General features: G+C 44.1%; 1 protein-coding gene across 1 annotated transcript in view; it reads left to right on the top strand.

The window, feature by feature from the left end:
- Positions 1-2,314: 2,314 nt before the first annotated feature.
- Positions 2,315-16,473, top strand: part of GUCY2F (guanylate cyclase 2F, retinal) — a gene marked incomplete at both ends in the record, with an annotated part of 50,004 nt that continues 35,845 nt past the window's right edge. Inside the window, 5 exons of the mRNA XM_080613580.1 lie at positions 2,315-2,331; positions 3,108-3,170; positions 9,063-9,766; positions 11,902-12,203; positions 13,745-14,099. Of these exons, the coding sequence (XP_080469706.1) occupies positions 2,315-2,331; positions 3,108-3,170; positions 9,063-9,766; positions 11,902-12,203; positions 13,745-14,099 (1,441 nt within the window). The remainder of the gene's footprint in view (positions 2,332-3,107; positions 3,171-9,062; positions 9,767-11,901; positions 12,204-13,744; positions 14,100-16,473) is intronic.

Here is a 16,473-nt window from a genome sequence, read left to right on the forward strand (position 1 = left end):
AGAACTGGCTGGTCCAGCATTGGAGTCTGGGCTCGGATCAGATGTGGGGCTTTTCGTCTCTGATAGGGATCAAAGGCCAATGAAGCTGGAAGTGTGGAAAGTGAGAACCAGCCCATCAGAGCCAAGGACAGTTTAGGAAGGGGCTTTCCTGACCCGCCTCTGATAAACCTCCCTGCAGCTCTCTCTTCAGATCCCTGCAGACATCCATGCAGCCTGCTCTGGCCAAAGGCAGATTCACTGCTTCCCCAGACCTGGATGTTGCTCTTGCCTTTTCCTTCTGTGGCTCTAAGCATCCAAGATTTCCACTCTGACATGCAGAGGTCCCAGATCTCATCTGCTATCCATCCATAGCAGCGCTGGAGGTAACAGAGCAACACACAGCCTGAGAGGCTTATCATTATCAGCTTACAAGATGTAGGTCTTCAGGGAATTACAATTAGCAGAGACACTTTCACACCCCAAGAGACAAAGATGCTATCAATTCCCTTAAACGGGCACCAGAAGAGCTGAGATGCAGCTCTTGGGACTGTTCCTCTGTTCATGGATTGCTCCATGAACCACAGTGATGCTGTGCTGATCCCTAACTGCTGATCATCCCGGCTCTTCAGCCTCAGATGTACTTTGACAGCTAAATTTCACTGAAGGATTCCTTTTCCATGAGGAATATGCTGTTTCTTCTCTTATCAGTCTGGAAACGACCCTTTGTGATGGCCATCCTAAACATCTGTACCAGAACACAGCAGGCTGCTGCTATTCTGAAATGCCTGGATATCCCTGCCCATGGCAGGGGTTGGAACTGGATGCTCTTAAGGTCCTTTCCAACCCAAACCATTCCAGGATTCTTCTGGGTCAGTGCTTGTTTCCACTGATAGTTTTGGTCTGGTTTTTGTCTCCTCTCCTGGGGCATGCAGTGCTTGCCCTGCTGTAGGGTACCATGCTGTGCAGCAATAGATAATGGGGACTTAGTGAGGCGTTAGCCTGGATGTGCGTGTTTCGGATGGAGGGATTAATATCTAGAGGCTTGTTTGGGACTCCTGCAGAGTCTGGGTATGAAATACAGCACTGTTTACCCTGGGACTTATCCCTTGTGCAACATCTCCATGGAATTATAATTCCTTTTCAAAAATCCCACATGGTTGGCATGAAGATGGATAAGAGCAATTGATTATTTCATTTCTATTTCCCCCTTCTGTGCTTATTTGAATTGCAGGTATTGCTGGTTATTTTGATGGCTGGGCGGCAATTAGGACTGGTTGTTTCTCTACCCCCAGGAGGCAAAGAAATAAGATGTTTTGCTCTGTTATCTCAGCTTTATGGAAGCGTTTTAACTCTTTATTGTGTAACGTGTTTAACAGATGTGTTGCTCTAGCTGGGTTAACAGATTTGAGCAGCATGACAAGATAACCGTCTGCAACAGCCCGCGTGGCTCAAATGTCCCTTGGAAATGGTCATCTCTCATTTATGTATGACAATTAAAGGGTGCTAATAAATAGGTGTGCTCTGAAACTTGATCCATTGACCCTCATTAAGTTTTGTTCAGGCTCTGGAAATGAAGCGAAATCAAAATATTTCCTTTGGAAAGGATTTAAATACAGTTTAAAAGAAAAGGTCAGTAGAAATTCCTGCAGATCTGCCAGCCTGAAATAAAACCAGTTAATTACAAGTAAACTGAGCACTTGCACAACCCTGTAGGCCCAGAGGGGATTAGTGGTAAGGCTCAGGCAGACCATGGGCTTTGTAGGGAGTCAGCAGAGGCAGGCTGAAGCCAGGGGAGGACTCTCCAGCCATGCTGCAATGCAAAGCAGCTGCCAGAGCAGCCTACAGGATATATATACATATAAATACATACATATGTATGTATGCATATATATATCACATATACATACATATATATACATGAAAGTTAATGTGTATGTGTAACTGAAGCAGGAGAGAGAAGCCATCAGGTTGCTGGAGGGTGCTGTCCACTATACCTTCCGCCTATCAAAGAAAGTTCATACCTAAATCATGTTCTATATTAATTAATAAGTTTATTTATGTATCATAACTCCTCATTATGATGAAGTGGTGCTAGAAAATGGGGATATAAAAAGTTAATGCATATGCAGCTGGTAAACTAATAAAGCGTGTTGTGACAGGAATGCTCTTATGCAGTAGATGCTGGGTGTTGGGGAGCTGAGATGCTGTCAGAGAAATGATTTAGGCTTACAGGCACATGCAGCTCAGAGCCTGGGGTAGTGTTTTTCCCTGTACGATCTTACATGTAACATCTGGCAGATCATGCAGAGACCTTGCCTTAAAAATGCTGGCCTACATGATAGAAGTCTACAGGTATAACAAAGGCAGTATACCTTTTGGGTCTTGTTTCATCCCATACTAAAAAGAACACAAAGCTTTGGGTCTAGTACATGCATTTCTTATGCAGCATAGGTTAGATAGCTAAACTTTGTCTCTCCTCAGCTTCTAAACCTTTAAATGATGCTAATGATGCTGTTCTACCAAATATTGGCTAGATGTTTGTGTAGCCTGATAACAGGAGACAAAGGTATATGTTGTGATAGGCAAGGTGAGAGCTGGAGGAAGATGTAACACATGTATGGCCTGTGCTGTGGTTCAGTATTTGAGCTAAAGTCTCTCCAGCAGACAGTTGAAAGCTCAGATGTTTAGATAGGGTTGTAGACTGGTTATTTTCTTCAAGCTGTCAAAGATGCCAGTGGCTACAAGAGACCTATTGGGACAGAAAATGATCTGGGATTATTTCCTCTGTAGGGTTTTTAAAGCCTTGGTGTAAAGAAAATGCAACTCAATGTCATGTTCAAGCTTTATTTTAGGCGTAAATGCCATTTATCAGATCTGGCAGGACCTGATGAATGCTCCAGTGAGGTTATGTGGTTGCAGGGAAGTGTGCAACATAGCACAGGGTAAGACATCATCCAGAACGTCAGCCAGCCATTCATGAGTACATTGACGCATTTGGAAGTCTTGTTACCATTCACCGTGAACAGGGTTGGCCAAACCCCATCGTTCTTTGTCTGCCAGGAGATTCAGTGTGATATTTTCTTTTCTTACTCCTTTTTTCACCCCTTTTCTTGTTTTCTTCACTGCAGTGAAGCGAGTGATTTGTTAAATGTCCAAGGAAGTACAAGCTTCCTGAACTTTACAAGTGCTAGGTGGGTTTGCTATTCCCCTCAGGTTTTCTGTTAAGGCCATCAGTAAAATTGTCATTGTCAATGAGCCGCTGTGTCTGGTTTCTAGGCTTTTCCATGCAGGCCAGGCTTCCTAAGCATGTATAAAACACTCATCCGCTTTCAGCTTCCCTGCTTATGAGGCAGACCTACTCGATGTCTTTATTCCCAGCTAAGACACCTGCAGTTTCTAAGGTCTCCAGACATAGATCCAGACGTATCTGAAGTGGTTTTCAATCTGACATATTTCAAGAAGAACATTTTGAGTCATGTTGGGCAGGTGCTTTTTCAGTTAACACCACGAGACGCTCCATTTCCTTCAGTATCTGGCTTTAACTCGCTTATTTAAAGTGCAGCCTCTCTAAGCTTCATGTAGAGAAAATGATGAACAGTAGCCACTTCTTAGGTTGAATCGTAGCTGGATTCTAAGAGGTTCGGAAATGTCCTCTGGAAAAGGAGTGTTTCTCTATGTGTTGCTATATAATGAGCTTCTGGAGACAAGGCTGTCAAGCACTCAGGTCTTGATGCCTAAATAAATAAATGCATAAATATCTCATCTAGTGTTACGAGACCGTTTCCTGCCAGCTCTAATATTGACTATCCAAATGACATGCAACGTCATATATTCCACTAACACCAGTGCCAGAGACTTCAGATCTTACAGGCTACAAAATCAGATTCCAAGAAAATCAAATAAATCTGGGCATGCTGGGAAAGAAGTGGACTCGCTTGAACTTGACTCTGCAGGACTCTTCAGGGCTGACATACAACTGCTCTGATGCAAAGATATGTAGCTGCTCTGATGAAAACCAGACAATCTGGAGGAAAAGGCATTCCACATGCTGGACTGTAACTTGAAAACAGGGTAATATGGCACAGCAGGACACTCTTTCCCCCCCAGACCAGCCCCTCCAACACCATGAGACATCAAACTGTGCTGCATGACCACGAAACTGATGTCAGATTGGGTTAACATCAAGCAAATCAAAGTGATGGGAAGGACAAAATGGAAAGGAACTTGTAAAGAATTAAAGGATGGAGGTTAACTAATGCAAGGCAGTGAGGCTGGAGTGATAATGAATCTTGACAGGCTGACTTTACGTAATTGTTGTGATCGAGTCACAGGTCTGGCATGTAAAGTCAAGTGGCTATGTTGTCTTAAATGCCTACAAGTTGTCAACCCGCTGAAAGGTGATCTTGAGAGAAAAAATCAGTGCTCTGCAGTCAATGTGTCTGCGTCATAAGGAAAATAAATAGTGATTAATGGCTATTTTGAAATAAAATAGTAGATGAGGAGCCTCCTTTAGTGGTGTTTTCCAGCAGAGCCTCTGGGACCTCATTTTTTCCAGTGCTGTTCAATAGCTGTATCACATTACCTGGAAGAAACAGAAAAATCATTATTCCTACGACTTGCAGATTGGTCTGGGCCTCTCATTAAATGGACAGATTTGAAAAGGATCCTCTAAACTAAAAGCAGACGGGTTTGTATACATGTGGGAACAGAGAATTCACACCACGCTTCCAAGGCAGATGTTTGCATGAGGGAAAGCAGAGACAGGCTTGAAAACAGTGATGCCGCAACTGTGTTGATCTGAGGTATGGAACTGAAGCGGAGAAAAATCAAATAGGTGATAAAAGATGCCATCACATCAATATTCAGCATGGAAGAACGAGGCTTACTACGGCTTTTAATTTAGCAATGGGAAGGAAAATGAAAAATGAATGTCAAAAAGCAGTGCAAGGATGCAATCCTGACAGCATGCTCTATGGCAAAAGCCTTGCGGAGCTGTTTATTTCTTTTACTCAGAGGATGACTGGGATGTGAGCTAATTATGGTTTGCAAATGTCTACAGGGAGGTGGTATTTATTGTGCTTTCTGGTGCCCTGTTTCTCAGGCAAAGGCGGAGTGAGAGCCCGTTGCAGGAAGCTGAAGCCAGACACGCTAGATGTTAAGTGGGTATTTCTCATGTTGAGGGTAATTAACAGTTGGAACAATAGATGTGGGAACCTGGTTGATCCCTCCAAGGCTGGAGCTTTTAATTAAGGCTCAGAGGACACGAAGAAAGGCTAACACAAAGTGTTGCCATGCTGCTCTCCGTCGGTTTTCTCTATTAATCAGCGGAGACATGAGACCGTTCTGCAGGAAGAGGCAGAACAGGAGCCAAACCTTTTCCCTGTCTGTCTCTGCTGGCTGCAGAGGGTTTCCAGAGAAATCAGCTTTATTCAGCGGTACCCTCAGGTATAATTCATTACAAAACACATTTCATTTCCAGGATGCTTGAATAGCTCGGAGCAGCAGCAGCTCTTTGGCCAGGCTGATGTGGGAGGTCAGACCAAGAGATTAGAGCACCCTCTTCTGCCCTAAAAAATTAAAGCAAAGCGATAGAGCTGTGGCTTAACCTGCCCATGGGAAATGTTATGTCTATACAGACACACACATCTCTCACTCCAGTGAGTACAGCAGAGCGCTGGGAATTGATCTGATGGTGTGCAAATAACACGGGAATACAAAGAGATCTTTGCTCTGTGATGCGGTTGTGGCCAGAATGATGAGCTGAAGAGGTGAGAAAAAAAGCCAGGTTTGGAGGCATACACAAGGTTTTAAACCTTAATGCTAATTCCAGCCAGATAAATTACCTTAATAACACCTTTTATTCTTTGTCTCAGCTGCTTGATTTACCTTGCTTGTTATTAATGAGGCAAATCAGGCAGTGCCAGGACTCCTTTTGCAAAAGTATGAATGTTATTCCCAGTCCTGCACACCCTGAGCATGGGGCAGACATTTGGAGCCATTTGGGATAACCAGCTTTTCCTTTAGAGGGTGGATTCCTGACACTGTCATTACCTGATTGCAGGAGGGTCTTTTCTTGCACTGTCAAACAAGAAGCAGAAGGAAAGGGAGGAAACAGTAAGGATTTCAACCCACTTGGCTATGGAAAAGTATGAATTGCTAAGGGTCAGAGTAATTACCCTGATAAATAGACCTCCAAGTTGGTTATTTCCTAATCTTTCATTGTTGGGTGTCTGACCCTCATTTTTTTTCAACAGAGGAGATTTCGATGTTATGAACATAGAATCATAGAATGGTTTGGGTTGGAAACAACCTTAAGATCATCCAGTTCCAGCCCCCTGCCATGGACAGGGACACCACACACTCCCCTAGAAGTGGGTTTTGCAGCTACTGTAGGAGACCTTGTGATTGCTGCCTCTGAGTGGAATTAAACTGTACAGCACCACTGTCGATAACAAGAGAAATGAGATAGCAGTGAGTATATGATATACAGATAGAGATATGGGTGTATTTGTATATGGATAAATCAAACTTTTAAGTGCAATTAAACAAAAACAGGCTCCAAAAACTTTATTGAATGCCATGGTTTGATTAAAACCCAGTGTCAAAACCTAATGCACTCATAGCATGCAAAGAAGTGTTCTAAGCTTGACGTTAGCGTGTCTTTGAGTCACTTTCCAAACGTGAAGCTATTTGGTAATTCCTGATAACTATCTTGAGCTGTACCAGTCTTCAATGAATCATGTGCCCAGGAACCATCCTGGATCTGGGCTGTGCAAGGAAATGAATGAATGGGAGGAAATTAATGTGATGAATGGCAAGAGCTGCTTTCCCCACTGCATCTGAAAGTCTTTGTGGCTTCCCTCAATCATTAGTCATGAAGAACTGCTCCTGAATACACACACAGCAATGAGATGTGTATAATTTATATGATGTATTTGAAGATAATACTGCTAAAAGGCCGAATTACAAATGGTTCCCTCTAGACCACAAGTGCTTCTGTGGCCTCAGCTGAATTATTGCAAGGGGCTTCCTAGCTAAGGCAGGCATTGAGACATGCAAGGTCTTTCCACATGAGTTTTATTGCAAGGTCCACTGGGCAAGGAAGGTGTCTGGGAGGTTGGAGAGGGTTACTGGGGGAGTCAACTATAGGGAGGTATCTAGAAGACCCAGGGGAATAAGAAAGAAGTGTAAAAAGCTGTGTGTGTGTCATGATGGGTACAAGGAAGAAACAGGGAAAAGGGGAATGTAAAGCATCAGCAGGATGATAAAGCCCAAAATCAAGTGTTCTGCTTACCCCAAACCTAAACCAGCTCTTGTCTCTGCTGCTTACAGGGCTGAAGAGGAGCTATCCCTTCTGTGGTTCAGAGAGGCTTAAGGAGCTGTTCTGCAGGGGCAGATCCCAGGAGCTAAATCCCACTAATCCAAGGGCAGAGCTTTAAGATACCATCCCTACAATTACTTTGTTAGATGTGAATACATCTCTGCACTGAGACACTTCAGAGTGAAGCAGCCTGGAGGTCTGCAAGACCTTCATTGAGGAACTAAGGGCCTGGAAGAATGTACCTGAAGTCAAGAAACCCTGAAGGAGAAGGATGGCCCTGACCAAAAGGGACATAGGAAGCTTTTGACACGGCATGGAGGGTCCCAGAGCACCCACCCAGTTGGAGTGGTCCATGCAAGCAAGAAGTTGAAGGAGGTGGGCACCCAAGAGCACTTGCAGGGGACCCTGACCATGCATCGCCTATCCTTGAGATGGGACCCACGTCAGAGGACAGCCACTGCCACTAGTGAGAGGCTGCTCCACGGGTGGGTTGCCCTTTCTGGAGGCCTCTCTCCATCAGGATAGAGGACCTGTGCTGTGCATTTACAGCACACATCGCATTGCGGTGCTTGGTGCTGCGTGTCTCAGTAGCTGAGGATCCAGGACAAAACACTTCTCCAGTGATGAACAGGTAAGCTGGTGTAAAGGGTCTGCTAATTTTAGAGCACAAACCTGCTTGGATCAGCAACTTTCCTAAGCCATAGGGTGACACTGCAGAGGGAAGGAGACCATTGTGTGTTTGCAATTGTTTGCCTGGCTGTAAAGTGTAATGTTGTTATTCCCCCAAAGCCCTATTGCTCTGAGTCTTTAACCAAGGCTATCTTAACACAAAGCTTTTACTCTGATGGTTATTTAACGTTTCTTAATCTAAATGCAAATCATAATCCTCCTTTCTCCTCGTTCTGTGATTGCCTGTTTATTCACCTTTCATTTTGACAGGTTTAAGAGACTTTGCTACAAATTGTCCCCAAAAAATCTTTTCAGACAGTTTTAAAATCGTATGCACGTACACAGATTTACTTCAAGTATGATGGAATAGGAGGATTCAGGATGGATGGGGCTTTGAGCAACCTGGTCTAGTGGAAGGTGTCCCTGCCTGCAGCAGGGGGTTGGAACTGGATGAGTTTTAAGATCCCTTCCAACCCAAACCATTCTGTGATTCTGTGTATCTTTAAGTGTACGTATGGGTCTACATGGATGTGTGTATTTATGTTTGTATAGGCTCTGATTCGTATTCTAAAGTCACTGAGGATTTTGGATTGGCAAAAGATGCTGACTTGGAGCATTCCACCTATTTATTTTCTTATGTGCATTTTTTCCTTGTGTGATTTGGGAATTATCCTTCCAAAGAACCAAAACCACAGTGCATCCATAGGTTGTTTTTACTGTTGCAATCAAAGCAGACTCACTCTTCACTGCCTGGTTTCAGAATGTATTGCAAAGCACTTTAAGAAGTCTATATAAGTGTGCATTTAAGGGCTATGGTAAGTTTAACTGACACTGGATAGACACTTGCCTACATAGTGCATGTCCACGTGTCTGTGCAGTTTTTTGGCACATGGACTTGCACCTTGAGAACTGTTGTGTAATTTGGGCTGACTCAGCTGTATCTACATGCACTGGACAAATATGCATGCAGGAAGGTAAATGTAATCTACTTTTCTTCCAGCTGCTGGTAATGCACTGCCTGGCTTCCCAAAGAACTCAGTGCAGCTCTACCCACCTGTAAAACAATGTCATTTATCCCACTGTGTCCTAACAGCTTGCTCTGGTCAAGGCACATTAGATTGCATAAGTTCAACACCTGCAATTCATCCAAGACATTTTCCAAGGCTCTCTGGTGGCTGCTGTTGGGAATAACCCTGCTTTGCTCTCCAGCACATTGTTCTGTCTTTAAAATTGGACTGCTTGGACCCTGGAACTGTGACCCCTTCTTTTCCAAAGCCTTGCCCCACGTGGCTGCCAGGTTAGCAGTGGAACGAATAACCAAAGATCCTTCACTAGATCTTGGCCACAGGCTGGATTATGTGGTCCTGGAAGAAGAATGTGAGACATCGAGAGCTCTTGTTAGATTCACTGACTTTCGAAAGCTTTCCTCAGCTTTCATAGGCCCTCTGAACCCTGGCTTCTGTGAGGTGGCCACACTTTTAGGGGAAAACTGGAATAAAGCCATCTTCTCATGGATGTGCATCAATTATAAACTGGATTCCACCACTCAATACCCTACATTTGCAAGGACCCTGCCCTCTCCAACCCGAGTTTTGTTTACAATAATGAAACATTTTAGCTGGGCTCGTGTTGGCATCATTGCTTCCAATGAGGATATTTGGATGGACACAGCCAGCAAGTTAGCGAGCGCACTCAGGAACCAGGGGCTTCCTGTAGGCATTGTCACATCCATGCGTAAAGGAGAAAAAGGCATTGAAGACACTTGGAACAAGGTTAAAGAAGTTAACAACATTAAAAGTAAGTGTTTTGAGTGTCATTCCTTTCTTTATTTTCTTTTCTCCAGGGTAGGACTGCATTGTTATCCAACGGGCACAACTTAGAGAATGAAGTTTTGAAGTCATTTAAGTCAAGCAAGAACTTTATCTCTGACCTTAACAGAGCCAGAGCTTCAGTAAAAGAATGTTGGGCACTTTGTATGTGATGGAGACAGGGCAAAGTAGTCTTCTACAACATGAAAGGCTGGGTTTAGCTTGGAAAAATAGTGTTTAGTAGATGAGAGTCTGCACTTGACCCTATCAAATGTAAAGAGGAGTTTAGAGAAAGGTTTTGTATTTATGCTTTTTGGATTATGGATTATCAAAAATTTCAATCTTTGATGCTGTGTTCTTGCTACCTGTGTTCAGGGAAGGTATCAGAAGTGAAGTCCACTGCTATACAGCACATACTAAAGCAGCTGAAGGGCCCTTGCTGATGTACATCAAATAGCAAAGAATGATCCAGTTCCAACCCCCCTGCCATCGGCAGGGACACCTCACACTAAACCGTGCCACTCAAGGCCTCATCCAACCTGGCCTTGAACACTGCCAGGGATGGAGCATTCACAACTTCCCTGGGCAACCCATTCCAGTGCCTCACCACCCTCACAGTAAAGAATTTCTTCCTTAGATCCAATCTAAACTTCCCCTGTTTCAGTTTGAACCCGTTACCCCTTGTCCTGTCACTACAGTCCCTGATGAAGAGTCCATCCCCAGCATCCTTGTAGGCCCCCTTCAGACACTGGAAGCTGCTCTGAGGTCTCCACGCAGCTTCTCTTCTCCAGGCTCAACAGCCCCAACTTTCTCAGCCTGGCTCCATACAGGAGCTGCTCCAGCCCCTGATCATCCTCGTGGCCTCCTCTGGACTTGTTCCAACAGCTCCATGTCCTTTTTATGTTGAGGACACCAGAACCGCACACAATGCTCCAAGTGAGGTCTCCCGAGAGCAGAGCAGAGGGGCAGGATCACCTCCTTCGACCTGCTGGTCACGCTCCTCTTGATGCAGCCCAGGATACAGTTGCTTTCTGGGCTGCGAGCGCACACTGCAGCCGGCTCATATTCATTTTCTCATTGACCAACACCCCCAAGTCCTTCTCTGCAGGGCTGCTCTGAATCTCTTCTCTGCCCAACCTGTAGCTGTGCCTGGGATTGCTGCGACCCAGGTGTAGGACCTTGCACTTGGCATGGTTAAACTTCATCAGGTTGGCATCAGCCCACCTCACAAGCGTGTCGAGGTCCCTCTGGATGGCATCCCTTCCCTCCGGCGTATCAACCGAACCACACAGCTTAGTGTCATCGGCAAACTTGCTGAGGGCGCACTCAATCCCCCTGTCCATGTCACCAACAAAGATGTTGAACAAGACCGGTCCCAACACCGATCCCTGAGGGACACCACTCGTTACCGGTCTCCAGCCGGACATGGAGCCATTGACCACAGCTCTTTGCGTGCGGCAAAAATAGTCACCCATTATCTCCCCACCAGACATAGAGACATTGGCTCCATGGCATTTCGGAGGCAAAGACACAAACTCTGGGACAACCAAGCATGGACCAGATGTTGAAACATGACACAGTGTCCTGTGTTATGTACTTACGGTGACAGGGTGAAGAAGTGAAGCTTGTGCACTAACAACTGTGTGGTGCCTGTCAGCTCAGGGCATACAAAGGGAAAGCTCATGTCTCTCAGTCCATGACAGCAATGACCACAACTACCCATCATGTGAGGGACCCCCACCCATGGCACAGGGTTGGAACTAAGTGATTATAAGGTCCTTTCCAACCCAAACCATTCTATGATTCTATGATTGATTCTATGTTAGCCTGTGCCTCACCTTTGACAAAATCTCTCTTCTGTGATTCTGTGATTCATCTCTCCTTATGTATGGCCCCAGGAATGGGTGATGCTCACAGCCTCCCTTTGCTAGATATTGCAGTCCTCCAGAGGTTGAACAAAATTGGTGTAGCTCCCAACTTCCTCAGCACATGACGTTGGTGAGGGACCACTAGAGTCTGACCTGATAAGCAGTTCACATCTCTTTCACTGGGGAGGTATGGAGCTATTTTGTGTTGAAAACCACAAATGGATTAACACCACTGTCTGCGATCCTTGTGTTTCAGCTATAATCCTGTGCATGCATTCTGTGCTCATTGGAGGGCAGGAACAGGCCACCCTACTCACAAAAGCTCTGGAAATGGGACTAGCAGATGGAAGATATGTCTTTGTTCCATATGACACTTTGCTGTACAGTCTTCCTTACCAGAACATCTCGTTCAGCATCTTTGATAATGATGAGAAGCTCCAGGAAGCATATGATGCTGTGTTGACTGTCACACTGGAGTCTGGAGAAAGGACTTTCTATGATGCATTCAGGGAAGCCAAAATAAGTGGTGAAATAACCAGGGATCTGGAAGCCACCCAGGTAAATATTCTTTCTCTCTGTTTTATGCTGGGACCTGACAACAGGAGACATGGGACAAGCAATAGCTATAGAGGAAGTACAGGAGAGAGATAACCCAGTCTCTATGCTTCTATTTTGGGAAGAATATGGTGAAATTTGGATGTGATCTGAGTTCATTTGGAAAGAATATTTCTGCATATCTGGCATTCTAACACAGTTGGGTCAACTGCAGGACCATGCTGGGAACTGAAGAGAAAGGGGCTGTCTCTGAGGCTTTCATATTTGATTTACTACATGCTAACCGTTGTAGGCCCAAGCTGAAGAGGTGTCTCCTAAGGTGGATAAAGACCATAGAGTTTGTAAGGAGCCAAAATAAGATGTCCACATGCCTGATAATCTGGGAGAATGCAACAGACAAGTGGAATACTGGATGCTTTTGAGGGAAATGGTTAGGATCGTTGCAGCCTCATTCTTCTTAGCACTATTGTCAAAGTTATTCTTTCTCAGCACAATTATCAAAATGTCACTACAATCCTATAAAAAACCAAGTCATTTGCATTACAAGAATTGGGGAATCTGGGAAAAGATGGAGGATTCAGCTGAGCTTAATCTCATTATGTTCTTTTAAAAAATTCCAAGTATTTTTAAGGCATGATTTATGAGATCTGCATGGATATCTACTTTAGAAGGAGATGAATCATGCCTTGAAAACATTAATTTCTTCTCCTTCACTATAATGAGAGCCCTGATTAACTATATTGAGTGTATGGCTCTTCATTAGAGGTGTCTACATCTGATCAATGAATTCCACCACAGATGTCAAATTCCACGGCTCCAAACAGCAATCCTCATTATATCATTAGTATATGGCTGTAATCAATGTTCATCTGCCAACTGTGAATGACCATGTGACTAGAAAGGTTACTGTGTGTGTGTTTTAGGAGAGGGGTAAAGTTATAGGTTCCTAAACCAAATCCAGCATGGAAAAGAGTGATATAAGGAGAAAAGGATGTGGTACCCCAGAGAATGAGTTTGCTGTGGATCTGCTTTGTGATTTCTAAATCTTAGGAATAAACAATGTGCTGGCAAAGAGGACCAGTCTTTTGGGTATGACACTTTTCCTACCTGGGTAGGAAGGCGAGCCTCTGACTTTGATCTTCTATCTGTAGATGTTTTCACATAGTTCTTTGAGGCAGGCTGTGCTAAAATGCCAGCTGAATATCAGGTTCAGAGTTTTAGTTCTTCCCTTAATAAAGCAATTTTACATGGTTTTAAAAATAGTTTGAAATTCTATTTTGGGAAGCAACCATAAGAAAAGACAGATATTCATAGAATCATAGAATCATATTCAAAGTCACACATAGATTGGGTCAACCCCAATAGCTCCCAAAAGCTACCTTCAACCTAAGATTCTTCAAACCCATTATTCTGTGAACTCTTAATGCTCAGAGCTCCCTATTCTTGAGTTTACAGCTTAACCAGTGGGACATCATTTTGTCACAGGATTCAAACCAGAGGCTGTCAACAGTATATCCAGACCTCATTTTCTTCTGTATTTCCAGGTTTCTCCTCTTTTTGGGACAATCTATGATGGCTTTTACTTCATGGCAATGGCTATTGACAGCGCTCGGAGAAAAGGAGCCAGAGTCTCAGGAGCTAACATAGCTCAGCACACAAAAAACTTGAGTTTCCCTGGATTTAGTCACCAGGTAGAGACAGACCACTGTGGGAAGGGGCTGAGCAACTACGTGATACTGGACACAGACGGTCATGGGAACCAGCTCTTCCCAACCCACTTGCTGGATATGTCTTCAGACTCTGTGATGTCCTTAGGTCGGGACATCCACTTTCCCAGAGAAACTCTACCCAAGCCAGACTCCAGCTGTTGGTTTGATCCAGATGTTCTCTGCACTGGAGGTAAGCAAGACATAAAAGCAGGGTTGAATGGCATTGGGTCAATGCTGCTTATTTCTTTCGTCTTTTCTCTTATTACCCCTTTAAATTAGAGCTCCTCAAAGAGAAACATCTAAACTCAATAAATTACTATAAAAATGACCAGTCATCATGCTGTTTGTAATGGGAGTTCTATGCAGAGAACCCACTGTTGATCCACAAGACTCTCGTATTTCTTGTTAGGTCCCTATTCTATGATTCTATAAGGTTGTTGCCACTGTTGCGTGCTGGAAAGGGTTTTCTAGGTCTGATAGCCAACATCTAGATATGTTGATAGCAATCAATACATGCCAAAGGCTCCACCCAGCACTGCTTCCATGTCCTTCTAAGGGACAGGGCACTAAGAGGATTTGAAGACAGCCTAAGAGCTGCACGGTAGCAGATGCTCTCACCGTCTCTCCTGGTTAACCCCATCTTCTTTATCCAGTCAGCTCTGCTCACCTCATCAAGAAAAGATGATAATCATTACTTGAAATAATTTGAGTTACTTGTAGATAACAGAGGTGGTAATTGAAGACCTAAGGGCAGAGATAACTGCTTCCTCCTAGCTTTGCAAGGCTGGGCACTGGTTTTGCTTATTGTTTTTAATTTGAGGTAACTATGGTGCAGTTTTAAAGTCCACAGGGAATCCAGCATCTCAGGGTAGGATACTTAGACTCCACTTGACATATTTACATATAATGCTAAGCATTTATTCCTACTGCTCCAGGATATGGCTTAAACAGAGAAAATTAACCACATCTACACAATATTTAGTGCAGCAGCTGCGAAAATCATTCCCCTTGGCTCAGCCATAACTGGTTTAAATCAGTGTTGCTCCATGAAAATTGGAGATACACTGATCTCACAGCAGCTGGCAAGCTATAGGAGAGACAAATATGATGCTGTTGTATATCTAATTTTGCACTACAACTAGGACTGGAGTAGCAATTTATCATCCCATTGCTGTCTATGGAAAAATCACTGCTTTTTAGAGATCAGATTTTACGTTCACACTTTTATAGAAGTGTAAAGCTCGAGGCATTTTCAGTGGAGCAGTAATTTATTATTATTACTAATATTTCAGAGACTGAATCTTATGACTAGAATTAAACCCAGGCCTCAGTCTGCCTTTTGTATGGAGTTAGGTTTGGAGAGTGGCTGGACGTGAAGCTGCCAGGCTGCTGTGGTTCCTGACCCAAAGTCCATCAGGAGCAGGGCTAAGCAGGTTTTTTCCAGTACATGTACAACAAAGTCAGTCCCCAGCCCAGCAACATATACAGGAAAGCAACATATTTGAAACCACCACTACACGCAGCCGTCATTGCCGTGACATGGATAACACAAATGGCATGATCCGGTTCTTATGCACCACTTAATCAGGCTCCAAGCTTGCTTCCAGATCTCACAACCCCAGCTCCTGCACACATACAGATGTAGATGTACATACCATTGGTAAATGGTCCAAACCTGTAATTCCCCCATAGCCAGCTCTCAATCCCTTTGGTCTCTGCAGGAGCTGGTCTCCAGTCTTGTGGTCTCTGATGGATCATAGGCTTCAGAACTCCTTATCTTACCTTTTGGCTAGGTTGATGTGAAGTCTATAAGCGTCACACACAGGCAATAAGCACACTCATACAGAACAAGAAACAGGGATAGGGGTTAAGAAGAAGGTTCTGATCAGTTATAAAGTTCTTGTTGAGCTTACTTGAGGCTTTGCATGGTCTCTGCAATGGCCCATCCATCACTGACATGAGCTCCATGGTCTTTGGTATTGTCTTCACTATCTCCTATTCCTTCAGGTTTGCTTGTCAGGGTGTTTATTCATTTATGCCTCTTGTCCTTTTACTGTCTCTCGTTCATCCCAGTGAATGCTGTGCTCCAGCCAGCTCTCAATCTCAGCTTATCAGATGCTGTGCCACTGAATGAAATTGGATGGACTTTGGATGTTTTCCAGCTGTGTTTCCTCATGTCCTGACATGTAACTGTGCCCCTACTTCAGCAAAGGACATGCTCAGAGACACACCATTTGCTATTCCTTGCGTTTCTGCACTGTCATTCAAGTACCACATTGCCTTAGAGTCCTCTAAAGTGTGGCCAAACTCTTGTGGCTTATCATATGCAGTGGGAATAAGCAGAAGAATTTCTCCCAGGCTCTTTGTCAAAGGAGATTTGTTCAGACAGTAGGGTCTCTGAGGGCTACCTGAGGAAGCTTAGGAGACAGGACCAGTAAAAAACCCTGACTGAATACAGTAGGGAGCATTAACAAACTCCACATTATTCCTACCACACTGTGATCTGGGTTACAGATTCTCTATCAAAGTGTTAGAAGGCCACGCAGAGATGTGAGATGGGACTT

This window comes from Psittacula echo, assembly GCF_963264785.1.
Source record: "Psittacula echo genome assembly, chromosome: 3".
Classification (NCBI taxonomy): domain Eukaryota; kingdom Metazoa; phylum Chordata; class Aves; order Psittaciformes; family Psittacidae; genus Psittacula; species Psittacula echo.